The sequence below is a fragment of the Symphalangus syndactylus genome, chromosome 1 (assembly GCF_028878055.3).
Source record: "Symphalangus syndactylus isolate Jambi chromosome 1, NHGRI_mSymSyn1-v2.1_pri, whole genome shotgun sequence".
Taxonomy (NCBI): domain Eukaryota; kingdom Metazoa; phylum Chordata; class Mammalia; order Primates; family Hylobatidae; genus Symphalangus; species Symphalangus syndactylus.
In genome coordinates this window covers 50,304,066-50,325,395 of record NC_072423.2, presented here as the reverse complement: position 1 = coordinate 50,325,395, position 21,330 = coordinate 50,304,066, and the positions used below count along the sequence as shown (strand labels likewise).

Sequence of the window (21,330 nt, the reverse complement as noted above, 5' to 3'; positions counted from 1 at the left end):
ATCGTAACAGAAATCTGTGCATTCTGAGAAGGCAGGACGTTTCAGAAAGTTCTTTTAGCGGTAGTACCGTCGTGTCCCTGGTGCGTGTGCCTCCATAGGGGTTTCCTTGAGTTGCTTATCTATTTTAGATAGTCCCCTTGGCACTTGGGTAGCCTTGGCCTTGGCCTTGGTTGTGAGCAGCCCATTGGTTGTGGCTGCCTGCTCCAAAGAGTGGCTGTTCAGAAGCTGGTGATGTTTCCCTGGCAGTGGCTGTGCTGATAGGAAAGGAATCTGAGTCTCCCTGGGGAGATTAAGGTCAAGCTGAGCCGCCTTGCCTTCTGGGTCACTGGATTCTGGGTACTTGGTGCATTCCAGTTCATCTTGCTGCAAAAACACAGACTCAAAAGGAGTGGCACCTGCAAAACTAACCCAGAATTCTGGTGTCAGGGAGAAAAGGATGGCTAAGGTGCTTACAGTAAATACATACTGACAGCCTCTCTTTGGAATGTGGAAGCCCTATGAAGGCAGATATCAAATTTTGTATTAGGGTTCTCCAGAGACACAGAACCAAGAGAATATCTATCTATCTGATATGGATTGGCTCTGTGTCCCCAACCGAACCTCGTCTCAAATTGTGATCGTCACGTGTGGAGGGAGGGACCTGGTAGGAGGTGATTGAATCATGGGGGTAGTTTCCCCCATGATGTTCTCATGATAGTGAGTGAATTCTCATGAGATCTTAGGCTTTAAAAGTGTTTGGCAGTCCACCCCCCATCCCTCCCCACCGCTTTCTCCCCAGACACCTTGTGAAGAAGGTGCTTCTTTCCGTTTACCTTCCACCATGATGGTGAATTTCCTGAGGCCTCCCCAGCCATGTGGAATTGTGAGTCAATTGAACCTCTTTCCTTATAAATTAGCCAGTCTCAGGCAGCTCTTTAGAGCAGTGTGAAAATGGACCATTTCATATTCTCTCTCTCTCATATCTATGTAATCTATCTATCTAGAAATATTTATTTTTAAGGAATTGGTTCATGCAGTTGTGGGGACTGGCAAATCTGAAATCTTCAGGGCAGGCTAGCAGGCTGGAAATGCAGGTAGGATTTCTATATTCCTGTCTTAAAGCTCCATATACTTTGTGCATCTCATAGCGTACATCTCATACGTGTGTACGAGTTCAGAAAATAATAGTCTAAAGATACAAATCCTGAGAGGTTGTCCATGTGAATTCACTGTAAGCAGCTTAGCATCCTTTTCTCCCTGATATTGGCACCAGTAGAATGAGGGAGTGAATGAGAGGAGCACACATTTGGGGGGCAGCTCTGCGGAGGTGATAGGGGCACTGACTCTAGGGTCAGACTGCCTGGGTTGAGTCTGAGCTCTGTCACTTTCTAGCTGTGTGACGTCAGCTCCATTGCTTAACTTTTCTGGGCCTTGATTTTCCTTATCTTTAGAATGTCAATAATGTTATCTACCTGTATTTGTCCATTTTCACACTGCTTATAAAGATGTACCTGAGACTGGGTAATTTATAAAGGAAAGAGGTTTAATTGACTCACAGTTCTGCATGGCTGGGGAGGCCTCAGGAAACTTAGAATCATGACAGAAGGTGAAGGAGAAGCAAAGGCACATCTTACATGGTGGCAGGTGAGAGTGAGTGAGAAAGCAAAGTGGGAAGAGCCCCTTATGAAACCATCAGATCTTATGAGAACTCACTCACTATCACAAGAACAGCATGGGGGAAACCACCCCCCTGATCCAATCACCTCCCACCAGGTCCCTCCCTCACACCTGGGGATTACAAGTCAAGATGAGATTTGGGTGGGGACACAAAGCCTAACCATATCACTACATCACAGAAATTTTCTGAATACTAAATGTGTAAAAAGTACTTAGAACATCATCTGGCACATGATAAGCATTCCATAAATGTTAACAACTATTGTTATTTCTGAACCGAAACTGACATAGTGTCCCATAGTGGGGAAGGGAGTATGCCTATGATTCTTTAATTTTCCTTTGAAAGTTTTAGCCATGAAAGAAGAAAAGGGTGTATTCACTGGAAAGGCAGGGATAAAATGATTATCTTTAAACAGATATGATTATTTCCCTAAAAGAAGCCAAAGGACTTAGAAAAAAGATTTTTAGAATCAGTGGTAGCAGGGAAATGACCATATGTAAAAAAAATACATAAAAGTGAAACTTTCTCCAATGTGTCAGTTTTAACTAATTAGAAAATATAGTGGTGGAGGGAAGCTACCAAATTTAAAGGGACCTTATGGTGGATGTCCTTTGTTTTATTTTATTTAGACACACACACACACACACACACACGTGTATATATATAGAGAGAGAGAAAGAGCAATATGTGAAAATACAATAAGACCAAATAAGGTTTTCCTAAGAAGTCAAGAAGACTTACGTATCTGTGTATATATAATATATATGTTATATATATATGTAAAACTATTATATTGGACTCTAATTCTTGAACTCTAAGGGATGAGTCTTATGTGGTCCTGTTGTATTATTTTTACATATTGCATAATTTGATTTCTCAATATTTTCTTAGATTTTTGCATCTTAGATTTTCAGTGTGTCTTTTTGGTTAGGTTTTAGTACTGAGGTTACACCAGTTCCCTAAAAAACCAGGGACTCTTTTTATCCTTTGTAAGCCTTAGAGAAGGTTATACAGTGAGGCAATTGTGCAGTGAAAGGCAGGATGGTGCAGGTGATCGTGGAGTCAGATTCTGTGCTTTCAACCCTGCTTCTGTTTCCACCAGCCCTGTATGCAAGTTACACTATTTCTACAAGCTTTGTTTTCCTCATCTGCAAAATGGACACAGAAGTAGTACCTACATCAGAGGTGGGTGGAAGCAGGGGTGGGGAAGGGTGAGAGGTCACAGATGCCCTGCTGTGAACCTGGCTGAATCTGGCCACACTCTTCACCCACTTGCCTCTTCCTTAGCTGGTTCCCTCTTTTTCTCTGAACCTGGGATCTGGGGCCTCCTCCCCACTTCAGCCTGCTTCCACCATCCTTGGTTCCCAGTTCCATGCAGGTTTCTTCATGTATAGGATTTTGTGTACAGCAGCAGATAAGGTAGGAGCTAGAATTTTGAAGCAGAGGAATTGTGATTAAACTTCTAAAAAAAAAAACAGGACTTTTTTTTTTCTTCTATGTGCTCTTAATTTCCATTAGGGTTTAGCTTAACAAACTAATTGCCTGGTTTCTCGGCATCCGGAAAAGATGACCCCTCCAGGATGGTGGGCTTGCTGGGTCTTGGCAGTCATAGTTTTCATTGAGGGGCCTGGAATCCCAGAGTGACCACCCTACACGCTCACTGTGGGTCTAGAGAATTATGTGGGGAAACACACACTCAAAGTGCAACTTTGCGGTTGTTTGAAGATACAAGAAGGGGCAACCAATGGACTCTTTCTGAAATTCTCCAGAACTTGGGGCATTCTGAAATGTCTTCCCTGGCCAGCTCATGCTTTTTCTCTCTCTGGGCATCTGTAGCATGTTCTTTGTCTGCTATTCATTTGACATTTACCATTGACTTATAACTGCTGGTAATGCGAACTACAGAAAATCCTTGAGATTGGAAGACTAGGATATACTGTTTCTAATAGTTAGAGCCTGGCCCCCAGCAGGGGTTCACTGATTTTCTGCTCCTAGCTGCTGTCCCCGCTACCCCAGAAAACCTTTCTTGGCAAGTCAAACAGAAAGCTGTCTGTAATTCAATTCAGTGCACTTAAATCAAAACTTTCTTCTTGTCTGGTCGGAAGAGTTGAAGGAGTGTTCATGTCAGGATTTTTGAGAGTGAGAGTTTTTTTGTGGAGAATATGTTTTTGTGGAGAATATGTTTTTGTGGAAATCTGTGTTTACAGGAATCTTGAACTTGTCTTCTGTAGACATTGTGTATTGGCTGCAAGCTTCTTGAGACTAATGGCTTGCATATAAAAAATATAAAACAAATGAACAAAGGAAAATGGAGGGGCTCATTGAATTTTGAGGGGACTCTGAATGCAGACTCTACTTGAAGCAGCTGCTCAGCTGGAGGCTACTGCATGCTTTGCAATTAGGCAGCTGGGTTTCCTTTTTTCTTTAAAAGAATCTATATTAGTCTGTTCTTATGCTGCTAATAAAGATATACTCGAGACTGGGTAATTTATAAAGAAAAAGAGGTTTAATGGACTCACAGTTCCTCATTGCTGGGGAGGCCTCACAATTATGGTGGAAGGTGAAGGAAGAGCAAAGGCACATCTTACATGGTGGCAGGCAAGAGAGCATGTGCAGGGGAACGGCCCTTTATCAAACCATCAGATCTCATGAGACTTATTCACTGTCACAAGAATGCCCCCGTGATTCAGTTACCTTCCATGACTTGTGGGGATTATGGGAGCTACAATTCAAGATGATATTTGGGTGGAGACACAACCAAATAATATCAGAATCAACAAACCATTGTTTAAACCATACTTCTGTCTCTTACCTGGTCGGAAGAATAAAAAATGTAATTGATGTAGTCACTACTGTGAATTCATAATCACAGTATTAGTAGCGTGCCTTGGTGAGATCTGTGTTCCCTTCTCTCCAACACAACCACATACCAGGAGGCAGGAAAGCACTGCCAGATTCTGTTATACATTAAGCCCTGATGGGGAGAGGTGAGGATGGACAGGGAATCCCGTTTCCAAGAGCCCTGCCACACTACCTGCTGCCATGCTGTTGGCTGGCTCTGCTTTTCCTTTGTCCACTGCCTTCCCCTTTTCTCCAAACCTCAAAGCCTTTGTTCCTGTTGGGTAGCCAGGACTCATGTTTTCTCCCCTTTATCTCCTTCTACCAACTGCTCTGTGTTTTGTTTCCTCTCTGCATAAAGCAGGAGAAGGGCCCTAGTGGGAGTGGAACTGGGGAGGTCTGCCCTTTTTCTTCCTCATGAGAAATGCAGTGAGAAGGAAGCAGAGGTGAGATGGGGTGTGGTGTAAATTGGCATTTCTGATAATAAGTAGTCTGTTAAGCCTTCTTTTGTAGATTCCCATTTACCTGTAAAAGTACAAGGGAAAAGCCAACACAGTCTTGAATTGATACACAATAAAGCAGTTATGATTACCCCATGATGTGTTCCCTTTTCCTGTATCTGCCCCCACCCCCCACAAAAAGGTAAAAATAGCCATGAGAATGATCAAGCAGATTTGTGCTGTTACATTCCAGGAATTTCACTTCATGGACACAGATTTTAAAATTTTCCCAACATGGTCAAGGATGACTACGTGCAGACTCTGTGGATGGAATGAGTCCATGGAGCTTGGCAGTGAGATGCGTGTGCCAAACCAACAAAGTCAGACTTCTTTATTTTATTTTTGTGAAAGTCCTGTGATGTCAACATTATTTCAGGATAGATTCTTGTTCAGTGTGGGTCTCTGCTTCTCTGGATCCCCACTTAAGTGGGTATGTCAGAACCTTCACGTGGATTGACAGCACGTGAGGTGTCTCTGCTGACTCCTCTGATGCCCCTGTTTTGTCTCCTGTCTCGTTAGGCGGGGCAAGAAGCACAGCATCATCCTAAGGACGCAGCTGTCCGTGAGGGTCCATGCCTGCATCGGTGAGTGACACTTGCCCTCAGGAACTAAACGTATGATGAATAACGCGACTTACGTGAATAAAATAAAGATTCACTGTTATGCTATCTGTTTGCACTAGCCCCTATCATGAATTCTTAGAGTTTTAGTGAAACAATTTCCAGCAATGATTTTTGAACGCCTGTTTCATTCCAGCTTCCTCTGCTGTTTGGTTAGTGACTGGAGCTTGAGGTAAGACAGCTTGCTGGTGAGGTGCCTTTTGGCAGTGCTGGGGGAGATGAGGTTCTTCTGGGGACTGTGCCATTGTAAGCCTCTAGCGCATTGACCTGATCTTCACGTGCCTCCTGGTGGCTCTGTGAGGTGTGCCTGTGGGCAAGTGGAGTCTGGGGCTCCAGGCTGTTATCAGGTGACTAAAAGGAAAATCTTGGGTCAGTGCAGGATGAGGGTACATGTGGATACAGGGCAAGATGCTCTCAAGCGAGCAAACGTATTTGTGGTTCAGAATGGCTTGCTGCGGGAGGCCCAGTTTCCTCCTGGTAATGGGCCAAGTTGCGGCAAGAATATAATGTCATAAGAAGGAAAAAAAAAAAGGGAACTAAATTTCACTTTATCCCTAGAAGTTCTTAGTATTTGAGTAATTTTGCTTTTGTTTAATGTATGGTATGGTCTTCATTTAATCCTCTAATCAAAAGAGCATAGATCATCCTGTTGAGTCCTAGTCTATACCCAAAACATTCATGGGTGGAGTGAAGGAAATTATTTCCGGTCCCCCCTTCACTCTGCTTCCCTATTGGAGACCTAGAGATGGGGAGACCCAGGGCTGGAGATGGAGGGAAATCCGTGTGATTTCACTTCATTTGGTGTGGAGGGTGGTGAGGTTGCAAGTGTCTTGAGTAACAACCTTTGTCTCACTCTGCAGCTAGAGAATAATTGTGCAGGTGACTCAAACTTCAGGGACTGAAAGGTTAGGGTGTCAGGAGGATTGGTAATCCTGTTGGAAACAAAGTAAAATCCGTAGGACCTCCAGCCAACATTGACTATTCTGCTTCTCAACTGCTTGTAGCACTGAGTAACTGTACAATGTATATGGGCACTTATGTTAAATCAGTGGCTTTTTTATTACCTGCTTCATGTTTTCCCAGTGATTTCATATGTATAAATCATGTCTATCTAAAGGAAAGGTCTGTGACACGACTTTGGATAAACTTCCCCCTTACCCTCATCCCAGATCTAGAACAAATCCAGGCACATAACATGTACTGAACACTGTTGAAGTTAAATGTTGAAACACAGTTGATAACTACGAGAAATTTGGGACATGAATATGAATTTTTTTCCTAGGAATAGTAAGGCGGCAGAAAGCAGACTTGCATGAAAATGAGCTCAATCCAAATCCAAATGAGCTAACTCCTTTTAAGGAAACTCACTCCTTTGCAGTATGTACTCATATATTTCAGGTACAAGATTTTTTAAAAACAACTTCTGTGTTATCGACTTGTCTTATGAACTTCTGTATCCTATCATCCCATGTGATAGATGTCAGATGTGTGACATCTTATCCTGTGGCATGCTGAGCACCGACAGCCCCTCAAGCCCACACTCAACCAGGACACACATGCTCCCTGCTCTAGGGATTGACCTGGGGCTTATGGAGTCAGTGTGCTTGCTCACAAACCTCTTTATGCCAATTGCACTGGTTATCAGAATTATGTAATTTAATGAAATAGTACCAAATATTTCATAAACTAATTAAATATGACTACATAAAGGTCACTGCTTCTTTGAAAGTTCACAATTTTGGAAAAGACTCAAAATTAGTCACTACAGAAGCATTTCTGTCAATGTAAATGTGTTATGATAACTATAAAAGGTGAGGGGGAATATTATACAAATCTAAGAGAATTCTACTCTTGATAAGCATCTTCAGCTCTGCTGGACTTCAAAGAAACTAGACTGGAAATCAGACCTTGTTATTGGAGTGAGTTGTAAAAGAAGGTCTACGTGAAATTCCAATGGGTAGATCCTTATTCAGAGAACTATTTGTGCCTCATCACAGGTAGACCGGCATGTTTTGCCACAATAGCCTCGAGTTCAAAATGTTTTAAGGCCTTGTTTATGTTTATGTATTTTTTTATGTATTGTTTTCAAAAGGATTTTCTGCTTTAATCAGCTTTTACCATTAATTGCCTCAGGCCTGATTATGTCAGATGAGAGGATTTGGCTGTATAAAAAGGAAAAGTTTTTCCTTTGTATTAAAAGCCTTTTTTTAAATTCCATTTCCTACTATTAGCAAGATCTGGAATAGATTTATTAGCACTAAATATTATCCTTTGGTTATGTATAGAAAATGGAATGTGTGCAATCATGTTCATGAAGTACCTTCCCCTATTGTGACATATTCTTTCCCTTTCTGAATGGCAATGTTAGATGAGATTTCTTAGGGATAAAGAAAACAATACTTGGAACAATTTTGAGTCAAAATGACAATCGGAAATATGACAAGGAGAAAATAAACCTTTTCACATCAGTTGTTTTAGTCTTTGTTTCTTCTCAAGGTTATTTCCCTCTTTATCACAGAAGAAATAGTTGAAATATTAATACTACAGGCATAGGGCACAGTGGCTGCTGTCTCAGCCTCGCACCACATGCAACTCCCCTGAAGACGTTCCTTCCACCCACGATTGGACTGGAAGGATCCAGGACCAGGGTTTGTCTCCTGGGCTAAAAATGCTATCAAGTAAATGTCTCAAAAATAATGCTTTCCTCACCCTACATTCTCTTCTCCTTCATTCCTGTTTTTATTAAGTAGAGGAATGTTTAGAATCCAGGACTACATGTTAATGAGTTGGAGGTGACATGCTTTTGGAATTCGCTAGTGTTAACTTTGGAACCCGGCACCCATTGAGATGAGAGTGGGGTGGGTGAGCCTTTATGGTTAGCAGCCCAGCAACCCTCATGAAAAATGAAGGCACAGGGGCTCTGCTTCGATGGTTACAGCTAGCAGCTGAAGCAGGTCTTTTCTGATAGTGTAGTGGCTCTGAAGCATTTGGCAGGAGATTGGAATGAGATTTTGGTATAGAGAGAGGCCTCAAACTTTTGTACCTCTGTGCTTACCTCCACTGTAATTTTTCTTTGTACATTTTTGGTACGACCACTTGATATTGCAGCGAACGCTGCACTTGCCTTCTTAATCTAGCTTCGATCTTTCAAAGAAATGAAAATTTTGCTGGTCATATCATGGGCATACACTTACAGATAAGAATTAAGATGTATGATAGACATGAGAAGTCTGCGTTTTATGAGGTTAGCTAGGGAAAATAAATTTTTTGGTCCCTGAAAAGTGATCCTATTTCCAGACACCAGAAAAATGTTCTGAGGGCCAACTGGCTCTGATAACTAAATCTCATCATGAAGAGAAAGGAACTAAAGAATTGTGGGGTAAGGAATGAAATCTAGGATCTAAAAAAAATAAGGTTTGAAGTCGTTAGGACCCTAAAGTTAATATGTGAGTGTTTTTTACTGGCTGGCTTTGAAGGCATTTTGTTGGGCTAAAAACCCCTGGGCTTCAATTTTCTGAAGCAGATTCTGTCTTCCCATTAAGAAAGTAAAACCCTGGTGATTGATTCTCTGGGTTCCAGGAGGCCTGTCCTTTCAAGTTTCCAATATTGAGTTAAACAAAAGTGTAAAATTTGGGTGAAGATTCCAAAATATCATTTATGCTTGCAGGTGTGAAAGAACCTTGGCACAAGGGCCTTTAGAGGCATTTCAGAATCCTATGAGATGATGAGGTCTGCCTGTGAGGGACAGAGATGAGTCAGGCAGAGGCTGTCAAGGGGGCTGAAGCGACTGATCTCTGCATAAGATGCATCTGATTACTCAGATGGTCAAGTCACAGGGACAAAGACAACTTTTAAAGGCAAGAAAATGATATGAGAGAAGGCCACTTCATCCATTAATGCCAGTTTCCAGCAACAGAAACATCAACAGCAAAAGCCATCAGTGTATAATTTGCAAGGCATTTTTCTCTTGCAGGCCCTATCATGCAGCCACGTGCTTTGCACTATATTGTTATAGCAAAGAGATGAATTATAAACAGTGCATCATTTCCTCAAAAAGAACCTGGTAGTGCAAGAGTAGCAAAGGAGATTCATCTCACAGCCAGCAGAATTAGGAGCATTGGCTCCCTGGGGCGCTGTGTTGAGCAAGGTCCTGAGGCTGTGTGCAGTCTTAATGGGAAAGGATCTTGCATCGGTACCCGCTTCCATTGGTGGTGATGGAGGTGGTGTACATATGTGTGCCATGGGGTGGCAGCTCAGGTGAGGTGCAGGTTTTGCCCAGTGCTTGGCCTCCTGTAGCTACAGTATAGGGGTCCCTGGGCTTCTGTATTCAAAGGGTGGGGAATGGACCTGTAATTCATCACCCCCAACCACTGCCCCCTCTCCTTTCTTCCCAGTCCCTTTCCAGGTTCTGCCCTTCTTCTTCAGCCTGTGAATCTGAGCGTGGCTTCTCCCCCACTTCACTGTGTTTTCTGACCAGGCCGGGTACCACCTTCCTCCACCTCTGGGTGTCTTTCCCTCTAAACAATCTGAGCTGGTTTCTCATGGCTGAGCCCTCCTGGCTTGTGGGGAGGCCCCCTCTAGCTTCCTTTTCTGATATTTCACTTGCCCCTAGGGTAGCCTTTGGAAAATTAGCTGGATTCCCATGTGGTCCTTACTGCTTCTTGGCTCTGTGTCAGTTTGGAATTTCCATAAAAACTAGAGGTTTCCTATGGGAAACAGCAAATTGTCTTTTTGACACTCTTGTTCTGACAGCACCTGGGTGCTGTTTCTGTGCAAGCTAGTAAAGATGAGGCCCATGGAGCACTGTGTGCTGAGAGACATGAGGCCTAAATGGTGATGTGTGTGTGCTCGGGCACCTGGCCCCTCTGGGTGCTTGCTGTAGGATCCACACAGATGCAGCTGGCGCTCTGTGGTCTACTCCATGGCAGACTCCCCACATGTCCACTGTATGCTGCAGAAAGGGAGCTGGCTGCTGCCTGACTGGGAGACACCCCCATCCCATCCCCTGGCCATCTGTTCCCCTCTTAGCCCACCTGCCCTGCTTTCATTGACTTCAGGTCCTAGACCTGGGCTTCTGGCTGGCTCTGTCCTGCATTCCACAAGAAGCTGCTTCTGCTCCTGTCCTGCATCTACCATGCAGCTTAGATTTGGAGCTGCGGGTGGTACACCCTCTTTGCCCCGTCCCTGGACATCATGGTGGCTAAGCTCACAGTGTCCTTGCTGTGCTCCTCCCTGGTGGCAACAGGTGCATTGAGTCATCACACTTCCTATTTTCTGTTCTTTGATGCCAGGATCCTCTGATTCTCCAGAAGCCCTGGAAACCATCTCTCATTCTTCCAAAGATGTTCATCTTGTTGCAAAGTCTCCTGAGTGGCCAACTGCAGCCTCAGCATGAGATGGGTTTGACACTGAGTCTCTCCTTGCAGCAGGAGACTCCCAGTGCTTCGTCCTTTAAAAAGAAAAATAAAAAACCTCCTCTCCTTTACACCCCAAGTCTGTGACCTGTTTCTGCCTGTGGTTCTGTTTTCTAGGTAAAAATGAGCTCTGTGGGTTAATCAGATAAGAACCTCCCATCATCTGTTTCCCATTAATCTGTCACAGCTCCCAGGAGACAGACCCCATGGCGTGCATGTGTCTAGAAGGCCCTTAGGTCTTGGCTGAGGGAGATTTCTTAGGCAGGTCAGCCTGTCAGCCTCTGCACTCTGTGTGGGTAGCTGCCTCTAAGGGGCCTTCCATCAGACTGGAATTGACAGGTGTGTCCAACCCCTGTCTCCCCAGCCCCCTCTGCCACAAAAAAAAAAAAAAAAAAAAAAGAGAGATGGGAAGGATGTAAAACATACTTTAAGGTTTATTAACATACATGAGAGTGTAGTTTTTTTTGTTTTTGTTTTTAGACAAAGTTTTGCTCATGTTGCCCATGCTGGAGTGCAGTGGTGTGATCTCAGCTCACTGCAACCTCTGCCTTCCCGGGTTCAAGCGATTCTCCTGCCTCAGCCTCCTGAGTAGCTGGAACTACAGGCATGCACCACCACGCCCAGCTATTTTTTTGTATTTTTATAGAGACAGGGTTTCACCATGTTGGCCAGGCTGGTCTTGAATTCCTGACCTCAGGTGATCTGCCCACCTCAGGTGATCTGCCCACCTCGGTCTCCCAAAGTGCTGGGATTACAGGCATGAGCCACTGTGTCTGGCCAAGTCTAGTCCTTAAATACTGGGAACCATTCAGTTCTGTCACACGTCTTTCCACGTTATATTCATATGATATATAACTCGGGATTGATTTCTCACCAAAATGGAAAGAGCAACTAAAGAATGAATTTAAAGACTGGCTTTACCATCTACAGACATGCAGATAAACAGAAATACAGAGGATGAATAAAGAGGAGACACACACTTGTGAGAGAGAGGTAGCGTGGAACCTTCTGGATAGGGCTGGAAGCTCAGGTCAGCTCTGGGAATTATGAGGCACCAAGAGAGAGAAAATGGACAGGAACAATGTGAATTGAATCGCAGGAAAGAAAGCAGATATCTCAGGGTCTCTTACGACAGCTTCATTTCATATTTGTATTTGGCCTTTTCTCCATTTTACTTAAATTATTTATTGCTTCTTTAGGACTTGGTTACCTTTCACCTCTAGGGATCTCGAGGTGTTGGATAATGGAATTTGAGCATTGCCGTGGAGCCATTATCAGTGTGTTTACTCTTCAGTGTCCATGTAATTGTTTATATCCTGGTTGGTCACTTAACAAGGAACATGAAAATCTGGCAAACAAAACTGATAATGGAGAATGAAGTCCCATTGATAGGGACGCCTGTAGCAGGTGTTACCAGATAAGTTTAAATCATGCGCTGGCAGTTAGATTCCTAAGTTCCTATCCAGCAAAATGTCAGTTATATCCAGAAAACAACTTCAGATAGGGAAACCACCCTGGTTTTGACTAGAGTGTCTGCATAAATACTTTCCTCTCACAGGTCTGGCCTGTTTCTGGGGTGTGGTGTGAGCTCTAGTGACCAGCTCTGAGTGCCTTTGGCTGTCCCCATGAAGAGACAACTTTATTTTTGGCACTGGACAATCAAAATTTATGTCAGGAAACAAAATGCTTTGTCTTATTTCTAGAAATTTTGGTATCCAGAGGGTGTGGGAGTTGAAAAGGAGGATGGATGGTTCAAAAATGTCTTGCTGAAGAAAGTTCTTTGAGGAGTGGGTGCATGTCAATGTATTTTTCACATCTCAACATTTCTGTTGTATTAGAAATACCTAATGGGAAGTATTTTAACTCAGAAAAAAGCATGTAGAAAACATTCATATTTCAGCAAAACTGCTACCAGTTCAAGGTTTACTTTAAAGGAGGAAAGAAAGGCATTGGAGAATTGTTACAAGTGCTGTCATCTCAAGCCCATATACTGGAGTAATAGCAACAGAATAAGAAGAAAAGTTAAAACATTCTGCTCATTATTTTAGCATAATTGAAAAAAAAGGAAACAGATTCTATTAATTGTTCACAGAAGTAACATGACTTATCTATAAACCCAGTAACTGGATTATGGGCGTGTGGGCAGGAAGAGGCACTGTCTTACTTGGATGTAGAGAAATCGTTGGGGCAAGGAATAGAGCCATGTTTCCAATCAATAAATCAATACTTCAGTCACCTCCCTCCCTCCCTCCCTTCTTTCCTTCTTCCATCCCTCCCTCCCTTCCTCCCCTCCTTCCCCTCCCTCCCTTTCCTTTCTTCCCTCCCTGCCTCCTTTCCTCTCTCCCTTTTTCCCTTTCCCTTTCCCTTTCCCTTTCCCCTTCCCTTCCCTTCCCTTCCCTTCCCTTCCCTTCCCTTCCCTTTCCTCTCTTTCTTTCAAGAGTCAGTGGTCAGTTTAATAACACTCTTAAATTTAGATAATGTATTCATGAGTACTTCAAAAGTTGTAAAATGCTACAAAGATTATTAGTTTGAGATAAACTCCACAAGAAAGCTAAAAAAGAAATCCTGTCTACCTCAGCCATTTAAAAAAGTCACATGAGCCCCATTCACTGACACATTTGCAGCTTGGTTCTTTCCCACCCACAGGTTCAGGAGCCCTCGCCACCCCTCCTGAGCCACGGCAGGAGCTTAGAAAGGAGGTCCCCCAATGGCAAGGCATTTCCTCATGGCCACGGGGCCGGGATGCCATGGGACTAGGGCTGGAGTCTCTGGATTCCCTGGCCAGGTTCTTTGCACTGGCCTGATGCTCCTCTTTTCAGGCCATTGAAATCGTCTTCAGCCCTTCTCTACAGATGTAATTGCTGAGACCGATGCAGCCCTTCTGGTTTGAGAAGTCTGGGAAGTGCTGCCAAAACATCTAAATAAATGTCTTTAGAAACGTTTGCCTAAGTGAGGTTTCAGCAGGCTTCAAAGGATGGTATTCCGGCTGAGTTCCAGTGTGGTTCACAGATTGCCTTAGAGGAGAGTAAATCAGCTGAGAAAAATGGACTTCACCCTTAAAGAGCTGACTATGTTTGGGAATGCAGCTAAAATTCCTTCTGAGCCAGGCTGCAGATGCCTGGGAGATGGAGCTGGGGCTTCCACATCCTTTCCAGGCTTCCACTCTGATCAGCTGAACACTGGTCTCTTGTTCTGGCTTCACTTTGGGAAGTTCCTGGAAATGGGGTCTCTCACCTGATCAGAACTGCACTCTGTCCCTGCTGGCTGTAGTAGCTGCCTGAGAGGAGGGTGAGGGTGCCAGGCAGAGGCTGCGAGTCCCTGTTCTGGGTTTGGTACCTTGGTCCTGGTCTGAGCTCTGTGAGGTCTGGATTCTGTGCGGGGTGGCAGCTTGCTCTTGAGCACGTGAAGGTGCGAGTCCTCCCTGTTCTGGGTTTGGTACCTTGGTCCTGGTCTGAGCTCTGTGAGGTCTGGATTCTGTGCAGGATGGCAACTTGCTCTTGAGCACGTGAAGGTGTAGATCCTATTGTGCCAGATGCAGTATACTGTCTCACCCTCAGAAGGAGACCCCAAATTATTTGTTGTTAAAGAAAGAAGCTAAAAGAGTCAAGGTACTGACAGTGTTTCTTAGGTTTGATTTGTTTACTTCAGAAATGGATTCCTTTGCCATGTTCTCAGGAAGAAGAATACAAGGCAGTAGCTGTAAGTACCATGTGCTAACAGATGACGCCATGGGATCACCTCAAAGGAGTGGGAAGAATGTGAGAGTAAATAGAGAGTTAAAAAACTGTGGCAGTGAGTAGACTGTCATTTTGAGGAGCATGTCAAGGAAGGCTCTGTGTGGTGTTATGTGACCCTGGAATCACACTGTCTGTGTGTGTTCGTGGCCTGTGCACATGCCAGGCAGTGCTCCGTGGTGCCAGCCATCGTAGTGGGGCCCAGGTCTCCGGGAGGTTGGAGGTGAGATGGTGGTGGTTTGAGATAGCGACCTGATGCAAGACTGCTCCATGGAACAGCTTTTGTGGCCTTTCCATTGCAGTGTGCTTCACATCTTTTGGGGAATGGGGTGGGATGCTGTTGTCCCCAAATGTAACAAGCTGATGGCAGACTTCGACGAGCAAATGAAGAAGAGGTGGGTTCTTCATTAGGGATGGACTGTGGCTCTTCCTGTGACTGCCCACCAGAGCACTTCTGTTCCTGGAACCAAGCTGGGTCCAGCTGCGTTTTTTCAAGGCCCAATAACGAGAAGCAGACAAAATAGGGAAGAAGGGAATTTATTGCTGTAACCGGATACAGGGAGAAGGCTGGAGATAATTCCACCAGACCAACTTGAAGTGTTACAATTTTCTTAGTCCTTATGTAGGTTGGGGTTATGTGCTCATGTGCAGTATAGCATTTGCCTAAGTCTATTGGTAACTAATTTTGTTTCAACTAGAAGGTCAGAGGCAAAAAATGCTTGCTAAGTCTGATTAAAAGGGCTCCAGTACCCTCAAGGCCTGTCTACTGTGGAACCAGAGTGATTGTTTCTATCTTATCTCCTTTACAGCTTGGTCTGGAGAGCTGCCTCAGACTTTCCAATGAATCTATTCAAACAGCTGCCTCTGTTACCTTGACTTGTCTCAGATTCTGTCAACCCGAGACGGGTCCTGTCTAGGAATGTAAGACTGTCTCTATTATTTTGACTTGCTCCAGGTTAGGGAGAAGCCTATACAAGGCTCCTACTGACCATATGTTTCATTTCTAGCTTTGATGTTTGGGCACCGATTTCCCTAGGTTTAACTGTTTGCTCAATGTCAAGGCAGTGCTGTGGAAATCTGTCTGTGTAACTAGAGTGCTATGCTGCCCTGTCTGTGTGATTGTCATGCAGGTCTGTCTGTGTGTGTGATTGTCAGGGAGACTTGGCCTGCCACACTTCCACGGGAGTGCCCTGATTATTAACAGGGTGGGTGACCTGTGCAGGCGGCTGTTTCCACACTGTTCTGGGATAGCGTTGACCAGCCCTTCCAGCCCTGCTGTGTTCTGTTCTTGGGCAGGCTTCCTCCTGGGTGGGAGACTTGTGTGGCCTGGGATGTCACCTAGGAATGGATGGATGGAAGGGGCGTGGGAATTTCGGTCTGAGGAGTCTGTCTGAAAGCAGAGTTGGCTCTGTCCTGAATCACGGTGCTCTCATGCCATCGACATCTGAGGCTGGGGGAGTTCTCAGGGTGCTGTGCTGCGGCTGAGTTATGTTCAGGCCCCACTGGCTACTGTTATTGAGCACCTGCTATGAGAAAAGTGCTTAAGAGAGGTGATTTCATTTATCTTCCTGACACATACGTTATCCTTACTTTATAGGAGGAGAAAACTAGATTCGAATAGGGTTGGGAGCTTGCCCAGGGACACGGAGCTAAACAGCAGAGCTCGGATTCACATCCCCATCTGTCTAATTGTTAAATGGAAAAGTTCTGTTTTATTATGATGGGCAATGTACTTTTAAAAATAGTTTCTTTTTATAAAAGCAGAAAGGGAAATTTCTACTAAGCATTTAATGCTTATACTTCCTACCAGGCACTGGGCAAAGCACTCAACAAGTATATCTCCTTTAATCCAAACAGTAACCTATGAATCAGAATTACTGTTCCCACTTAATAGAGGAGAAAACTGAGGTACGCAGTGGTCTAATCACTTGGCCAAGGTCCCATGAGGAGCATATGACAGAGCTGAGATTTGCACCCATGTCTGTTTGCCTGACTGCAGGGTGTTGTGTTCAACCTCTGTGCTCTGGTACCTCCAGTAACACTAGCTGCTCTGGAGCACTTACTGTGCTCCAGGTATCTGAACCCTTGACGCTATAGCACAGGTCTGGGCTGATGAGAGAACTCAGGCTCTAGAATCAGACCTGCCCCTGAGAAGCAGTGTGACCTTGGAAAAGTGACCTCACTGCTCTGACTTCAGTGTCCTCATTTATCAAAAGGGGATGATAATATCACCTTTAAAAATTGTGAGGATTAGGCCGGGTGTGGTGGCTCACACCTGTAACCCCAGCACTTTGGGAGGTCAGGAGATCAAGACCATCCTGGCTAACATGGTGAAAGCCCATCTCTACTAAAAATAGAAAAAATTAGCCGGGCGTGGTGGTGGGCGCCTGTAGTGCCAGCTACTCAGGAGGCTGAGGCAGGAGAATGGCATGAACCCAGGAGGCGGAGCTTCCAGTGAGCTGAGATCATGCCACTAAACTCCAGCCTGGGCGACAGAGTGAGACTCCATCTCAAAAACAAACAAACAAACAAAAAAAAAACCTCACACGAAATTAGTGGAGCATGGTGGTGGATGCCTGTAATCCCAGCTACTTGGGAGGCCAAAGAAAGAGAATCACTTGAACCAGGAGGCAGAGGTTGCAGTGAGTCAATATTATGCCATTGCACTCCAGCCTAGGCAACAAGAGGAAAACTGCGTCTCAAAAAAAAAAAAAAAAAAAAATGAGGATTAAAGAAATATGTCATTGGTGCTAGATCCAATTTTTAAAAATAAAGTCATATATTGAGTATTGATTTGTGTGCTCAAACAATGGGCAGAATAAGCTAATATGTGTTTTAGAATCAGACAAACTGGGTTCAAATTGTAGACCTGCGTCTGCGTGTCCATGAGCAAGTTACCCACCCCTTGGAGTCCTGTTTGTTATTTGTAATAGTGAGAACAGGGGACCTAGTGCCTCCCTCCTGGTGATGATGCAAATGCTCAAGGAGATAGTGTGCAGGTCCAGGCTTAAGCCCTTGGCAAGTGGTGGCAGATACCACCACCACCACCACCACCACCATAAGGTTTTGTGTTTTGTTGCCTTACAAACCATTAGAACAAAATCAAAATTTGATTGTCCAGTTCCTCTAAAGGAATGTGACTTTAGAGTGTCTGATCTATTAGTAGAATCAGAGCTGATCTGGACTGAAACGTATATCTTGCCTCCAATTCTTGAAGGAGCCTATCTTCCATAACCAGAACTGGATCACAGAATTGTATTAACTATTAAACTGGGGAAATACACTGTGGAACGCTTAAATATGAAAACCAAGTAACGCCCAATTAATGTGTTTAAAATGTGTTTTAGCTACTATCCTTTTTTGAGCAGCCGACAGATTTGAAACTGTAGGTCAATAAATTTCTATTAAAATTTTATTCATTCTTACAAAATGGAGTTGGCCAACCTAAGGCCTGAGGGTGATCCTGATCCCATAGTTCCTGCTTAGCTGCCGGCACTGGGGTTGTTTTTATGGTTCTCTTCAATTATCCTGTTTTGTTTTTTTGTTTTTTCTTAAGACAGAGTCTTGCTCTGTTGCCCAGGCTGGAGTGTGGTGGTGAGATCTTGGTTCACTGTAACCTCCACCTCCCAGGTTCGAGTGATTCTCCTGACTCAGCCTTGTGAGTAGCTGGGATTATAGGCGCCCACCACCATGCCTGGCTAATTTTCATATTTTTCATAGAGATGGTTTCACCATACTGACTGGGCTAGACTGGTCTCAAACTCCTGGCCTCAGGTGATCCGCCTGCCTCGGCCTCCCAAAGTGCTGGGATTACAGGCGTGAGCCACTGCGCTTGGCCTCCAGTTATCCTGTTTTTGATACATTTTAGAATGTTGCAGTTTTGGCAAGCACTGAACGGTCAGCATGTTTACTGAAAAGCTCTCATCTTCATGGAAGTGAAGTAGGTTTTGTGACCATGAAGGCAACTTCCCACCATCCTGGTGTGTTCCTGGATTGTGTTCTCCTGATGGAAGGGGCTGTTGGCATGGAGGAGGAAGCTCCTGAGTGCACATGACCAGGCAGTCAAACGCATGAAAAGGAATTAAAACACTACAACATGACACCAAGTGCTTAGTTATATCTATAATAACTTTAAAGTTGAAACATTATGCTCTAAGCATTATAAAAAGTAGTCCAAATGTTCTGTATGAGTTGATATTCACAAAATGTCCAAATTAATAAGCTACTCAAATTGCACCAAAAATACAATCCATATGTTTGTCTTTCCAACAAGAAACATGCTAGTGATGGCAAACTTTCACTATACATATGGCAATACATTTCTCAGATGACCCAGTATCTGGACAGTTTTTTATGACTTGTTTGGCCTGGGGTACCTTAGAAGCTGTCCGTCCTCTGCCTCATCTCCCTGCATTGATGGGTGGCTCAGGGTATCCTGGGCACATGGGCATGGGTGCTGGGGTTGGCAAGGGTGATGTGGGTGGCCAGGGGTGGGCTGACCGGGCACTTCTCTTTACCAGGTAGTGGCTCAGGGGCCTCAGAAATAAAGTGGGAAGAAATAAAGTGCCACGCATCACTTAGCAGAAAGCCATAAAACAATGAGCAATTTCCGTGCCCGTTAGAGACACTGAAAGGAGTCCCATGGAGCTGTCTTGGCTTGGAATTGCCCAGGCCAGTGTGAGTTACCTGTGTGTGCTGTGGCATGGCTTGTCTTGGAAGACAGTGGAATCTTGAAGAGTGGGATCAGTGTGGGTGTGTGCATTGAGATGGTGCACAAATTGCCTGGAACAGCCCGCGCCAGGCTCCTGGAGGGCAGCACTGCTGTGGTGGCAATACTCAGAGGGCAGCTGGGCTGCAAGTTCTTGGTGTGGCCCTACCTCCCCTCGGCTGTCCCCAAGGTTTGAGGTTCTAGTCCTTTCTGGGGTCTTACTTGAGGCCTGGCCTTCATCAGGACTCACAGGGCCTCCAGGCTGTGGGGTCTAGCTTGGGGGGATTGGAGAAGGTGGGGTTCTGAGTGCAGCACCCCATTCATGGGCCAGGCAAGAGACCACTGACCTGGTCCTTGTGGGTAGAACTTCTGATGTTACCTCCAAATGATGTTGCGTACCTAGAATCTAAGATTAAATATTCAAAATATAGAAGTTGTTAAGGCAACCTTCCTTTGCGGTATCTGTTTTTCTTTCTTAAACAAATGGCTTAGGAGCGAAAAATACCCTCCCCACCCCAAAAAAGGCAAGTGCCCTGGACTGTGTCCTGAGTGAGGTCTTGCTCAGTCAGGGGCCCAGACTATGGGCAGAAGGTGTTGGTTCCCTCCTCAGGGGTGTCCTGCTTGAGGGGAGATGGTGGGTTAGGGAGAAGCAGCATTCTAATTATGGAGCTAGCATCATCAGGTTGCTAGATTTGGGACATGACACTTTTGTCAAAAATGGGGGACTCTCACACTTCCCTTGTGAGCTGCGGAAAGGACTGCTGAGCCATGAGGGTGTCTTAGGTCAAGAACCTGGCATCTGGTAGCCCTGCAGGATTTTCCTTAATGTGAGCTTTGTTGTTATTACTGTCAAAATCCAGCAATTTCTTGTGGGTTAGCTTGAAAGCATCACTATCATTTATGTTACTGTAATGTGAGATGTTCCCAGATTTCCTCCTGACTCAAAATAACACATCAATCTTTATTCAGTGCCTGTGGGTGTAACTATTATGTTAAGTGCTTTAAAGGAAATAGACACATAAGTGAATGCAGTACATATATGAAGCAGTTCCATCCACTTTCGTGATTCTAACTAGCAGCTACATGCTTGAAGTTTCCCACTTTCCCTGAGTTCTAGACCTGTTGTTGAAATGTGTGCTAGATACCTAAACTTCATCCCACATTCATCTCTCCGCTGCTCCTCCACCCCACGTTGGCAGGGCTCGGCCCACCCGCTCTGGATGTCCCCTGGGCTTCTAGTGCTGCCGTGTGCTGTCATTGCCCCTTGCTTCACCAGTGGTGTGATGTGTCTACTCCTGCTTCCCAGTGAGACTGTGTGACCATTACAGGAAGGGGTGGAGGCTATTCCTCTCTTGGGGAGAGGTTGGAGGGTAAAGGCGCCTTAAGGAAGGAATTTGGGGTTTCTAGGAGCTAATCATGGAACTGCCTTGAGCCTTAGTTTCCCTAACTGAACTTTGGGGACACAGTTTATTTAAAAATTGGAGAACTCTCTATATAAACTTAAGAAGCATTTTTGTGTGTCTTTGAAAATGTGTTACTTTAATCTTTGCCTTTTTGCCTTTTTGGTGTGGTTTTTCTCCAAGGTATTTGCTCATAAATTACTAATTATACTCCTCATTCCTCTGCTTCTGATTCTATAGCTTATCATGTCTTTCTGACATTGCCCTGATTCTTAAATTGAAGCAGACACAGGGCCCAAGCTAAACAGGAAAAGAGAAACACCGGGAGCCCCCACTGGCCTCCCCAGGTCTGCTATTTTTCAGACATAAACAGAAAATGGGTAAAATGTGTTCCTGGGACTGTAGCCCAGTCCCATGAGAAGGCCTAGGAGTCAGAGGGCCAGCCCAGTCCCATTGTGA

General features: G+C 44.6%; 1 protein-coding gene across 5 annotated transcripts in view; it reads left to right on the top strand.

The window, feature by feature from the left end:
* FHOD3 (formin homology 2 domain containing 3) overlaps nt 1-21,330 on the top strand; it is a 498,310-nt gene that overhangs the window by 82,525 nt on the left and 394,455 nt on the right. For all 5 annotated transcript variants that reach the window (XM_055233750.2, XM_055233761.2, XM_055233789.2 and 2 more), the window contains exon 3: nt 5,515-5,579. In XM_055233750.2, the coding sequence (XP_055089725.2) occupies nt 5,515-5,579 (65 nt within the window). The remainder of the gene's footprint in view (nt 1-5,514; nt 5,580-21,330) is intronic.